At 55.5% G+C, this 13,252-nt stretch overlaps 1 protein-coding gene across 1 annotated transcript in view; it reads right to left on the reverse strand.

Moving 5' to 3' along the window:
• Window positions 1–2,926: 2,926 nt before the first annotated feature.
• LOC103582444 (serine/threonine-protein phosphatase 2A regulatory subunit B'' subunit beta-like) overlaps window positions 2,927–13,252 on the reverse strand; it is a gene marked incomplete at its 5' end in the record, with an annotated part of 14,884 nt that continues 4,558 nt past the window's right edge. The window contains 7 exons of the mRNA XM_008564039.1: window positions 2,927–3,764; window positions 6,624–7,329; window positions 7,936–8,042; window positions 8,115–8,233; window positions 9,452–9,627; window positions 9,810–9,899; window positions 10,492–10,601. Coding sequence (XP_008562261.1) covers window positions 7,296–7,329; window positions 7,936–8,042; window positions 8,115–8,233; window positions 9,452–9,627; window positions 9,810–9,899; window positions 10,492–10,601 — 636 coding nt within the window. The remainder of the gene's footprint in view (window positions 3,765–6,623; window positions 7,330–7,935; window positions 8,043–8,114; window positions 8,234–9,451; window positions 9,628–9,809; window positions 9,900–10,491; window positions 10,602–13,252) is intronic.

Genomic DNA, 13,252 nt, shown 5'->3' on the forward strand with positions numbered 1-13,252 from the left:
TGGGGACCTCGTGAGAGAGAACAGCCAGCAGCCCCTCACAGCCACCTTTTGGGATGGGGCTTGAGCCACTCTGTCCTGGGCTGTCCCGTGCTCGGCCATTGCCCAGTTAATGCTCTTTGGGCCTAATACCCAGGGGCTGACAGGATCCCCTTGAGGCTCCCCAAGGGGTAGCCCATGAGATCTGGGGTCCAGGGAGCCCTGGACAGTCACTCACAAAAGTGAGCTGGGCTGGGTGGCTGCAGGCAGGAGATGTCCTGGCAGCTACCAGGAGGGAGACCTGCAGGCTGGGGGACCCGGCCTGGGCTGAGGTGCAGAAGTACATGCCCCTCGTGGGATGCCACCCTGCATCACAGTCTGGGGCCAGTGGGCACGTGTTTGTGGAGAGCTCCCGGCCCACTCTGACACAGGCTCTTGGTGAGGGAATGCCCTGGACGAGGCGGTAGATCCCTCTGAGGCATGCCCAGGTGCAGCTACCATGGAGCCATGATCTGTCTCCCCCACAGGAATATCTAAGATGTGGATAGCCTGTCCTCTGACCCCTCCAGTGACCATGTCATCGTGGAGCACATCCTGGCCTCGGTGAGTCTGGGTGGGCCCTCTGGGGGTGATGGTAGGTAAACCAGGACATCAGCAGGAGCAGCGTACAGGGACATCAGACAGTGGGGGTGGCACCAGTCGGGGAGGTGGGGGCCTCCAGCCAGGTGCTGTCCATGTCAGAGGGGGCTCTGTGATGTCATGGCCTCATGCCTCACGTGGAGTGGGAGCAGTTTCCTTCCATGGTCAGCGCAGGGGGCTGTGGGTCCCGGGGTCAGACGTCATGGGGCCTCAGAGTAGACAATCTCCAGGGTCTGGCTTGACCCTTGGGAAGCCCAGCCCCCCAGCTGACCCAAGCTCTGACCTTGGGTTTCCAGGCTCACGGGGGTTTCTGGGCTCACGAGGGGTCCTCAGGATTCCGAGGCAGAGTTGGTTCCCTAATTCCATCCTTGCAGGGCCCGGTGTGTGTCCTGCTGGTCTCAGTGGGCCCACGTGGCCGGGGGGCAGTTAGGGAGCCCCAGCTCCACAGGACTCACTCCCGTCCACTTGCAGGCCCAGGCCCTTGCCCCCCCATCCTCTGGGAATTCTTAGGGAGCTGCCCTGTTGTGACTGGGAATGTGCGAGGGTGCCCAGCCCATCCTGTGGAAGGTGCCTCCTGTGTCTGTCCATCCCATGTGTGTGTGTCCACGTGTCTCCGTTCTGGGCACCTATCCCTGTCTCTTCCTCCAGGGTTCTGAGGAGCCCACACCCCACAGGGACAAGTTGGGAGTCTGTGTCATTCACGGCCGGGGGCTGTGGGTCCCGGGGTCAGATGTCATGGGGCCTAGCGCAGGGGGCTGTGGGTCCCGGGGTCAGATGTCATGGGGCCTAGCGCAGGGGGCTGTGGGTCCCGGGGTCAGATGTCATGGGGCCTAGCGCAGGGGGCTGTGGGTCCCGGGGTCAGATGTCATGGGGCCTAGCGCAGGGGGCTGTGGGTCCCGGGGTCAGATGTCATGGGGCCTAGCGCAGGGGGCTGTGGGTCCCGGGGTCAGATGTCATGGGGCCTAGCGCAGGGGGCTGTGGGTCCCGGGGTCAGACGTCATGGGGCCTCAGAGTAGACAATCTCCAGGGTCTGGCTTGACCCTTGGGAAGCCCAGCCCCCCAGCTGACCCAAGCTCTGACCTCGGGTTTCCAGGCTCACGGGAGTTTCTGGGCTCACGAGGGGTCCTCAGGATTCCGAGGCAGTTGGTTCCGTAATTCCATCCTTGCAGGGCCCGGTGTGTGTCCTGCTGGTCTCAGTGGGCCCACGTGGCTGGGGGGCAGTTAGGGAGCCCCAGCTCCACAGGACTCACTCCCGTCCACTTGCAGGCCCAGGCCCTTGCCCCCCCATCCTCTGGGAATTCTTAGGGAGCTGCCCTGTTGTGACTGGGAATGTGCGAGGGTGCCCAGCCCATCCTGTGGAAGGTGCCTCCTGTGTCTGTCCATCCCATGTGTGTGTGTCCACGTGTCTCCGTTCTGGGCACCTATCCCTGTCTCTTCCTCCAGGGTTCTGAGGAGCCCACACCCCACAGGGACAAGTTGGGAGTCTGTGTCATTCACGGCCCCGTCCTGTTTCCACGGCCAGCAGTTCCATGGCTGGGTGGAACCGGCTGCCTCCACACAGGCTGCTCTGGAGGGAACCCCGGCCCTGCCCTGCCCTGCATGCCTGTGGAGCCAAGCACAGGTAGAGGGGCACAGTGGCCTCACAGGAGGGTGGCCTGGGGTCCACGCACCCCAAGTTGTGATGCGTGTTCCTGCTATGCTGGCCATGGGGGCCTCCTGTCATGTGGGGATGCCTTGGGTTGGGAGTGTCTTGTTTTCTTGTTCGAGGAGGGACAAACTCCACCCCCGTGGTTGTCATCGTGATGGCTTCACCTGCCGCGCACTCCAGGTGGGGCCTGGGGAGCAGGCATGGATAGAGTCAGAGCTGTCTGGGGCATGTCCCTGTGGGAATGTCCAGGCCATTAAAGCTCATCTTGGGGCAAAACCATGTGAGCACCATCCCCTCCATCCCCGGGACGCTGCCGCCCCACCCCTTCCCGCCACAGCCCCACTTTCTGCGAGCCTTGGCTTCTGGGGACGTGGACCCCCGTGGCTGGGAGCGCCAGGGGAGGAGGGCCCGCTACGAGCGTGCTGGACCTGGGCTGCGTCCTGATGCCTGTGAAACGCTTAGCTGGCCTTCTACATCCAGGCCTCCCCCAACACAGCATGGTGGTGTCTCTGTGCAGGTAACACTGCTGCTGTGTCCCCAGGCAGCATCACCATCTGCTGTTACTGTTTGTGAAATGTTGACGGCCTCGTAAACGGACCCGAGTCCACGTGGCATGTCATGTTTGTGTCCCTGGGCTGTGGCTGAAAGAGCTGTGCTCCTGACTGAAAATCCTTATTCTTTATTTGAAAATACAAACGTGATCACATACAACATTCGTAAGCTGCTATACACAGCAAATGAAGGTTACCTTTACATACTTCTGTACATTTATGTAAAAACATCCCAGTGAAGGTGCTGCAGGGTTCCCTGCCCATGCCCTGCACGTGGGAGATGCGGGTGTGGCCAGCTGGGCCCGTCCAGTGCTCGTGGAATGTTCGTGACGACCCCAGGAGAGTGTGGTGTGCACCTAGTGCCGAGGAGCAAGCATGTGGCAGAGGACATCACTGTGGCCCTCTCCAGAGCAGCCAGATCCTGGGGTGACCTGCCGGCCAGGATGGGTAAGTCAACACCTCCACTCCAAAAGCTGAAGTGTGGGTAGGGCCCAGTGTGTTAGCACAGGAGCCTGTCCCAATTTACAAGGGACCCTGGGGCTGACGTGCCAGACGGCAGAGTTCTTGAGCCAGCATCGGCCCCTCAAGGTCAGGTAGGAATCAATCTGCTCCATCAATGACATCTGTGACTAGCGTTGTGTGAATAAATAAAAATTTATCATTTCGTACAAATGCACTTCATCTTCCACAAAAGACAGCTCAATTATTAAACGGTTTTGTTTTTTACACCAAAACTGGCGCATCTCAGCGGATCACCCTGGTGTGTAGCATGGGCCACTGCACACGATCCCTGGGTGCATCACAAAGTCTGCAGGTCCTCGTCCCTACAGGCATACTCGTACAGGTCTACAGCACCCAGGGGGGATGGTGCCTCGAAGAAGGGCCTCTGCAACAGTGGGGACCGCAATGTGCTCAGCTTCTGGTCCACGGGGCTGAGCTCTGTGTCGAATCTGCAAGGAGAGGCGTGATGAGGGGACAGCAGGCAGGACAGGGAAGGGCCCCTGGATGCACTCACAGCGTGGGGCCCTTTCCTGAGTTGGATATGTATGTTCATGCCCCCCACGGGATGGCACCAGTCTTCCTTGAGATGCATTGATGCACTGTGCCACTGTGAAGCCACCTGTGTGGACGCTCAGTGGTGGGGCAGCCTCCCTGAGGATCACCAGCAGAAGGAGCCCACCCTTGGGGTCACATGGGATGGGGTGCTACCCCAGGGTCGGCACAACTGTACACTCAGCATCTCTCTGCAGTGGTGGCGACTGGGTGACTCTGTCCTGCAAAGCTTAATGATGGTGCTTCTTTCAGAGCAAACCTCCAAACTGTAAGTGTGTGTGGCCTGTTTTAAAACTGGACTGGTCTGTCCACACGTGGCCAATCAGACGGTGAGAGCCCATGTGACAGTGAAGATGCTGTTCATAAAAAGTAAGACTCAACTTGGTTTAGACCAAGTCTTTCAAGACATAAATGCAGGCTGCCCAGGTGATGCCATGACAGTTTGAACAGAATCCTCACCCTGAAGGGACGGTAACACCTCCTTTCTATTATGGGTGATGACAAGTACTTCCTGCGTCTCTACACTGGAAATGTCCTGACGTCTCTCGGAAACTAGTGAAGATGCCAACCCTCCAAAGCCCTCCTCCAGGGCTCCTGCCCTGCCCAGTGCCCGGCTTCCCCAGTGGGCTCGAGCCGTACCGTGAAGGAGCAGAAGTGAACTTGGGCAGGGCAGCCACACGGTGACCAGGGCATGGTGACCATGAACTGCACGCTTTGGACTCAAAGCCAATCATCACCATAGGCAGGGGGACACGGTGGCTGGGCAGGGGACAAGGGGCCTCGTCAGGAGGGGAGAGACATGCGGTGGAGAAGAACTTGGGGTGGGCATGGCCACGAGGTGGGGGTCGATACAACAGGGCAGGTCTGGTGGCTACAGCTGCTCTACAAGGTGCAGCAGGGTGAAGGAGACAGGAAAGGTGCAGGGAGTGGGGACCTAAGAGGCAGAGTGGGGACAGGCACAGCCATCAGGGGACAGACAGCCCAGGAAGGCCGCGTGCCCAGTGTGTGTGCATGGGGCGGGGTTAAAACGTGCCTCTGGGACACCTGTGCGTCTGAGCAATCAGAGGGTAACTGGAAGGTATCCTGAGCTGAACACAAGTGAAAACACAAGGTCACCCACGGTGCTGACTAGCACAGAGCACTTGGTGCCCGCTCAGGAGAAATGTCTCCAAGCAGTGACCTCAGCCTCTCCCCAAAGAAACTGGAGAAGGTGAGCGGCCGAAAGGAAGGTCACACAGACACCGACAGGACAGGAAACCCAACAGCAGAGCAGAGGGATGGCACTGCTGGTGCTGTGACAAGATCTAGAATTGATACCCTCCCGGCCATACCAATGCAGAAACAGATAAAAGATAAATCAATATGAGGACCACGGGAGGTGGTGATTGGTGTGGATTCTGTAGATATTAACCCTAAAATCCGGGACTACCATGGCCAATAACACACTTAGATGAACAGAAGACACAAACCACTCAAGAAGGAAGGGATAACCTAGCCCAGGGTCTGAACTTCTCACAGAAAGACCTCCAGTCCCAGAGGACAAATTCCAAACGGGTGTCTAAGATTCTAGAAAATGCCAGCTCACCTACAGGTCTGCGGGGAGTAGGGAAGGAGACCTTCAGGGTGATGGAGGCACGTGTTATCCCACTGTGGGGGAGGCCTCCTGGACGCAAATGTATGCTTGAAACGCACAGTTAATAAAGATGGTAAATAAGAATGAAAACCCATCCATCAAGGAAAACTCCTGGCCCCGGTGGTATCACTGGTGAATTCTGCCAAACACTCAGGGAAGAAATAACACGTCTGCCACGCGAACCCTGCAGGAAGCGCAAGCCCGTCTGTTCCTGTACGAGGCCGGCAGCCCCGACACTAAAGCCAACAGTAGCCCGAGAACAGACCACAGGTGAGCTTGGCCAGTGTAATCCACTAACCTACGAGAAAGACGTCACAACCGCGCAGGTTTATCCTGGGAAGGGTTCAACTGTCAAAAACCACTCGCTGTAATTCCGTGTGGCATCAGGCTGCAGAAAGAAACTATTTCAGCAAATGCATCTGACAGAATTCAGCATCCCTTCATGACAAAGTCTCAAACTGGGACAGAAGGGGAGGTCCCCAAGCTGAAAGGACGTTTGCAGGAACCCTCACAGCTGCTTTCCACCTGAGGCCGGGAACAAGGCTGTCCCCATCCCTCCTCCTCCACGTCGCACTGGAGGTTCTGGGTGGTGCAACAGGGAAGAAAAATAAAATGCAGACAGCAGAAAGGAAGAAATAAAACCAGCCTACTCAATGTGACTGTCCATGTAGAAAACCCCCCAAAACCTACTAAAAGCTACTGGAGCTAATAAATGCATTTAATAAAGGTGCAGACAAACACAAGATCGATAAGTGCAAGTAGAAAATGCCAGCTCACCTACAGGTCTGCGGGGAGTAGGGAAGGAGACCTTCAGGGTGACGGAGGCACGTGTTATCCCACTGTGGGGGAGGCCTCCTGGACGCAAATGTATGCTTGAAACGCACAGTTAATAAAGATGGTAAATAAGAATGAAAACCCATCCATCAAGGAAAACTCCTGGCCCCGGTGGTATCACTGGTGAATTCTGCCAAACACTCAGGGAAGAAATAACACGTCCGCCACACGAACCCTGCAGGAAGCGCAAGCCTGTCTGTTCCTGTACGAGGCCGGCAGCCCCGACACTAAAGCCAACAGTAGCCCGAGAACAGACCACAGGTGAGCTTGGCCAGTGTAATCCACTAACCTACGAGAAAGACGTCACAACCGCGCAGGTTTATCCTGGGAAGGGTTCAACTGTCAAAAACCACTCGCTGTAATTCCGTGTGGCATCAGGCTGCAGAAAGAAACTATTTCAGCAAATGCATCTGACAGAATTCAGCATCCCTTCATGACAAAGTCTCAAACTGGGACAGAAGGGGAGGTCCCCAAGCTGAAAGGACGTTTGCAGGAACCCTCACAGCTGCTTTCCACCTGAGGCCGGGAACAAGGCTGTCCCCATCCCTCCTCCTCCACGTCGCACTGGAGGTTCTGGGTGGTGCAACAGGCAAGAAAAATAAAATGCAGAGAGCAGAAAGGAAGAAATAAAACCAGCCCACTCAATGTGACTGTCCATGTAGAAAACCCCCCAAAACCTACTAAAAACTACTGGAGCTAATAAATGCATTTAATAAAGGTGCAGACAAACACAAGATCGATAAGTGCAAATAAACCATATTTCTACAGCCCAAACAACTGGAAATGGGAATTTAAAAAGTACCTTTTACAATGCCCAAAATTATGAACTATTCAAACAGAACTCTCATGAAATACGAAGTTAGTTCAACGAGTCTGTGGAAAATGGAACTCCAAAGATAAACGAACACTTCCGTGAACTTGCTGAGGACCCCTCATGAGTGTGAGGTCTGTACAGGGAAAGCTACATGACGATGACAGATGGATCCAGAGGAGACCTAAGTAAAAGAAACACGCGTGTCTGTGGAGCGGCCCACATGTATTCAGTCATCAGCATCTCATTCAAGCTTTCAGCAGAATGGTTTGTAGTAGACAAGCTTATTTTAAATTTACAATCCCCACGCAGATGGTCCGCCAGCCACTGGAGTCACCAGCAGAGACAAAGAGGATGTCTCTCTCCACAAAGCCTATTCCAGACTGACAAGCATCTGCTCTATGATAATTTTGGGGGACCTGATCATCTAGGCAACAAATTAAGAGTAACCAGGAGAAAAGAAATCTAGGGTAGAGGGGGGAGGGAATGGGGGATGGGGAGAGATTGGAAAAGGGGCATAAAGAATAACGATTTGTAACAATATATATGCTAGTAATGCTGATTTGATCAATACAGCAATGTTCAACCCCCAAAATATGTATAATCAATTTTGACTCAATAGATAAATTTAAAAAATAAAAACAACCAACTTGCAGCCAGGGTTACGAGATCCCACGCAGGAGCTACAGGACGGGGCTGAGTTGTGCACTCAGGCGAGGCCAGGACACCGTGCTGTCTGCCTCCCATCCTGACCACCTCATTGCCCTGTGCTCCCACGTCCCACACTCACCCCTCGTCCCACGGCTCGCCCGCAGCCTTCTCGGCCACCAGGATGTCGTACTCCTCGGCAGCGTACTTCTCCCAGTCTGACAGCTCGGGGCCGTCGCTCTCGCTCTCCTGGAGGAAGCACATGTGTTGCAGGCGTGGCACAGGTGGCAGCGGTGAGCCCGTGTGCCCTGCCACACTCACCCTGAACAGTGAGACCTGCTCTTTCTGCTTGTGGTCAAGGTACTTCTCAATGTTGAAGAACGTGTCAAAGAAGACGTTGGCGAACTTACACTGCTTCAGGTCATGGAGCGTGATCTTCCCTGTGGAAGACGGAGCATTTCAAAGACAAAATGAGCCTGGCTGCGTGTGCAGAGGTCTGTACTGTGTGTGCTGGCACGTGTGATAAACTGCCCTCGAGGAGGCAGCACAGCACTGTGTTCTGACACACTCTGACGTGAGGAACAGACATACGAGGTGGTTCTGGGCATGGCCTGAAGTGTGGAAGGCCACAGGCACAGAGGAGAGCTGTGGGGTCCTGTGCGGCAGGGTGGATGACGGGGTGCAGAGACAGAACAGGGAGATGCAGGCCACCAGGGAGCGTCCCTGGATCTGAGATGACAGGGATCTGCTCCAGGACCCGAGCTCCTCAAGGGGTCATTAAACACGAGTAGAAAATCAGGGTTAGGAAGAACCGGCTGCAGGTGGCCTGTGCCCGCTGCCTCAGAACGATTTCTAAAGTTAAACATCCCCAGACCTGGATTCCAAAACACTGAGCACAAAACGGATGGAGGCAGCAGCTGACAGAAAGTTCCCTACAGACCCTTTGACCTTCAAGGGAGTTTGGGGAGGAGTAGGGGTTGAGGCTGGGACATGCCACAGACTGCGTCAACACAGACTGGATGACCAGGCCTGGAACCACAGTCCCTCACAAGGGGAGGTACACTCACTTGAGATGTCTCCTCACCCAAATGCCTGCTCACGGTGGGATGTCCCCTCAGGTGACCCCTCACCCAGGGAAGTCCTCCCGAGCATTCCCTCACACTGGATGTCCCCTCACCACAGACACCTCCTCCCCCGTGACGTCCCCTTGCAGGGGTGTTACCTTCATTCTGGGGCTTGACCAGGTCCAGCATCTGGCAGAGGCAGTCCTCAAAGGGCAGGGCCTCGATGGCCATGCTATCCAGCCTGCGGCACTGTTCCTCGTAGAAATACTCCAGCTCGAACATGGACAACGCCCCGTCCCCGTCCAGGTCCATGCAGCGGAACCAGTACTCTATGCTGAGACCGCGGCGGACCTGTCAGCCAGACCGCCAAAGACGCGTCAACACAGACTGGATGACCAGGCCTGGAACGACGGTCCCTTACAAGGGGAGGTACACTCACTTGAGATGTCTCCTCACCTGAATGCCTGCTCACGGTGGGATGTCCCCTCAGGTGACCCCTCACCCAGGGAGGTCCTCCCAAGTATTCCCTCACACTGGATGTCCCCTCACCACAGACACCTCCTCCCCCGTGACGTCCCCTTGCAGGGGTGTTACCTTCATTCTGGGGCTTGACCAGGTCCAGCATCTGGCAGAGGCAGTCCTCAAAGGGCAGGGCCTCGATGGCCATGCTATCCAGCCTGCGGCACTGTTCCTCGTAGAAATACTCCAGCTCGAACATGGACAACGCCCCGTCCCCGTCCAGGTCCATGCAGCGGAACCAGTACTCTATGCTGAGACCGCGGCGGACCTGTCAGCCAGACCGCCAAAGACACCCTTCCCCAGGTGGACCCCACCCAGGTCACCCCCACCAGGCCAACCCTGCCTGGGACTGACCGTTGGGCAGGCAATGCACACATGGGGTGACTGCTGAGCACACGCTTCCAACTCCTACGAGGAGTCCCTGAACATCTACCTGGTTGGGGTTTTTTTGTCCTCTTCAGAGATCAAAAACCAGACAAAGTCCGCGTAGCTAATCTTGCCTGCCTTCTGTACTTTTCTGCCTCTGGATTCAGGCGCAGCATGCAGACACAGATGCATGTTGGGGAGAAAAGCATGGAGCAGTGGGGTCCCTTCCAACATGCTCGGGCATGGGCACCCACAGTCCCTCCCCACTTGGTTGCTCCTGCAAGGGCCAGGGCAGAGGCTCCACCGTTCTCCAGGGACGTCTGGAGCAGCCAACCAGTCACTGCCACAGTCCCCAAGGCCTCAGACACTCCTCCTCCGGGGCTCGCTCAAATGCCAGTGCCTGAGGAGGACACCAACCTGGGGCCTGGGCTGTGCACCCACCCTTACTTAAGACCTCACCTGACAATGACGTGTGTGTCCCCTATATTAGGATCTTGAGTATCACTCCTTATTGAGAACCTTGTGTGATAGATGCGTGTTCCCCTTAGGACTGCATGACACACGTGCACTGCCCCTTACATGGAACCTTGAGTGACAGGTGTGTCCCCCCTTCTCGTGACCTTGTGTGACAGTCCTGTCAGAACACCAGCAGCTCACATTAGGGAGGAAATGAGAGAGATCTGGCCTCTTGGAAGTGAACTGCTGGAGTCAAAGGAGGGGGTGCTGGGTGGAGGCTGGGCTGTGCATACCTGGTCACAGCTCCCGAGAATATCCTGTCGACCATCCTCGTAGAAATGGCTGCAAAGGAAGAAACGGGCTCGTGAGCAGCCTGCCTGGTGGCCTCAGTCCATGTCACACCCTGTGGGGCAGAGCCTTGGCGGGGTTGGGTCTGAAGTGGAGAGGAGGCCTGGGACTGGGCAGGGGACCTGATGCCCCCTTACAGGCTCCCCAGGCGCTCAATGACATTCCAGTCCTGGAGGGTTGAGCCCCAAGTCAAAGCCACAGAGTGAAAAGCCAACCAGGGCTCTGAGACAGGTTTGCGAAGAGCGCAGCAAACGCATGTTCACAGCTTATGCTCCGGTGCAAATGCGCCCACCCTGACCGCGACTGTGAACACAGAAGCACCTCACGTAAAACCTGACTGACAGGAGGTGATCGTGAGAAGTGGAGCCTCGGCTGGGGGCTTCCAGTCCAGGCAACACCGCCTGGGTACTGGGACAGCAGACGTTCATCTCTCCAGTCCTGAGGTTGAAGTCTGAGATCAAGGAGTGGCAGGGCTGGTTCCTCCTGAGGCCTCTCTCCTTGGCTTGTAGACCCCGTCTTCTCCCTGTGTCCTCACGTGGTTGTCCCTCTGTGTGTATCTGTGTCATTTCCTCTTCTTATAGGGACACCAGTGAGATTGGAATGGGCCCCACCCTAGTGATCTCATGTTAACTTAATCATCTATTTAAAGACCCTGTCTCCAAACAGTCATATTTGAGGTCCTGGGGGTTAAGATTTCGACCCAGCAAATTTGGGGAACAAAATTCAGTCCACAGTATGCCCAGAAGATGGGGAAATAAAGTCTCTTTGCCCACACCCCAGTTCATCCTGCCTCAAAGTCAGCCCCATGACAAATGACTGGATGGTGTTATGAGTTGAATGGTGTCCCCGCAAAAAGGTGTGTCCCCGCAAAAAGGTATGTGCCCATCATGATCCCTGGTACCTGAAAACGGTGCCTTATTTGGAAATAGAATCTTTACAAGAAATTAAGGATCTCAAGATGAGATCATCCTGGGTTAGGTTATACCCTAAATCCAATGACAAGTGTCCTTAGAAGAGATGGACACAGAGGAGAAGCCACATGAAGATGGAGGCAGAGACTGGAGTGATGCGGCCTCAAGCCCTGGGACGCCTGGAGCCACCAGGAGCTGGGAGAGGCAGGAAGGATCCTCCCCTGGAGCCTCTGGAGGGAGCACGGCCCTGCCACTCCTTGACCTCAGACTTCTGCCTCCAGAGCTGGGAGAGGGAAGTTTCTGCTGTTGGCAGCTGCCTGGTTTATGCTAATTTATTCTGGAAACCCTGGGGACTTAGTCCAGCTGACTTGGACCTCTCTAGTCTGCTGATCTTTGGAAACACGCCCTTGTAGAGCTGCACCAGAGTCAGCCCTGACCAGCACCGCCTTTTCATTTTACGACAAGGATGATCTGCTACGTGCCTATAAAATCCTCCAGATTTCTCAGGGAGGAGGGTGGAAGTGGCATGTGAAAGGGAAGAAACAAATTAAAGCATGCTTTGGCCTTCAGAGATCATTCCAGAAGCCCCGTGTGCTGTTCGGATGTGAGGCTGTGAGTGGGTGTGGCAGCAGCTCACAGGAACATGGGAAGTGGGAGCTGGGAGGGAGCTTGACAGTGACAGCGGGCCCCTGGTGCTGGCGTGCTTTCCGCCCTGCAGACCGGGTGCTCAGCCGTGTTCTCACTGAAGGTGTGGCATGGGGGTCGGTCTGTGGAGCATGCTGAATTCAGCGCAGACAAGGCGAGGGGCCGCATCTGCTTGTGTGTCCACCCACATGTCCCAGCACCATGGTCCGCTGCGGCCAAGTCCCAGGGAGAGCCGCAGAGAGTATGACAGGCCCCGCCCCCACAGAGCTCACGTGTGGGGACGCTACAGTCAAGGCTGAACACACCGGCGGCTGCCTGGGAGGATTTAGGAATACTCTCATGAGCAGCTATCTGAAAAATTACACCCAAAGATGCAGTTTTAAGGAAATGCCGTAGGAAAGTCAAAACCCATGGGCACGTGAATTTTAGCATTTCATATACCTTGAAGTTCTGATTACTCCTAAGGGAAGGTGGGAGCAATATTCTTTTATTCAAAAAGTACTATGAACAGTTCCTTTATGCTGAATTTAAATTGTGATTAAGCCACTAGTCACATTTTTAGGATCCCATCTATGACATGAACTGATGAAAACTCATCGCACACCTTGGAAGATGGAAACAAAAACTTATTAAAGAAAAAGGTATCTCCATGTAACATGGTGGGTCTCAGGTTCAGCTATCAGCACAGTCTCAGGACTGGTGGCAGTGCCCCCTGTACTGGCCGCCTCGCAGAGACCTTGTCCACAGTCACACGAGCGTGGAAGCACAGAGCACTGAGCAGGGGAGGGGGAGGAGGCTGGAAGCCAGGAACTGCAAGGAAGGCCAGAAAGAAAACATTCACCTACTAAGCAGGTTCCAAATGGGCGAGCAGATGTGCACCTGTGTGGACAGGTGTCCACCTGGCTGTGTAGGTGTTCACTGGGGGGCAGTGACTGTGTGCTCAGAGTGAGGGGGAAGCCTGTCGAGGAAAGCCAGAGGGCTATACCCAGAGACTGCCAAATTAGGGCTTGCCCATCCAGCTTGGCATGAACCTGAAGGGTGGGGGTCCCCAAACTCCTCAGGAACAAACTAAGGCCTGGGGTAGAAGCAGTGTGAGGTACACAGGGCAGGTGAGGATAGGTCAGGTCTTGTGAAGCATCTGTGCTGGGGC

The sequence above is a fragment of the Galeopterus variegatus genome, unplaced genomic scaffold, assembly GCF_000696425.1.
Source record: "Galeopterus variegatus unplaced genomic scaffold, G_variegatus-3.0.2 Scaffold16266, whole genome shotgun sequence".
Lineage (NCBI taxonomy): Eukaryota > Metazoa > Chordata > Mammalia > Dermoptera > Cynocephalidae > Galeopterus > Galeopterus variegatus.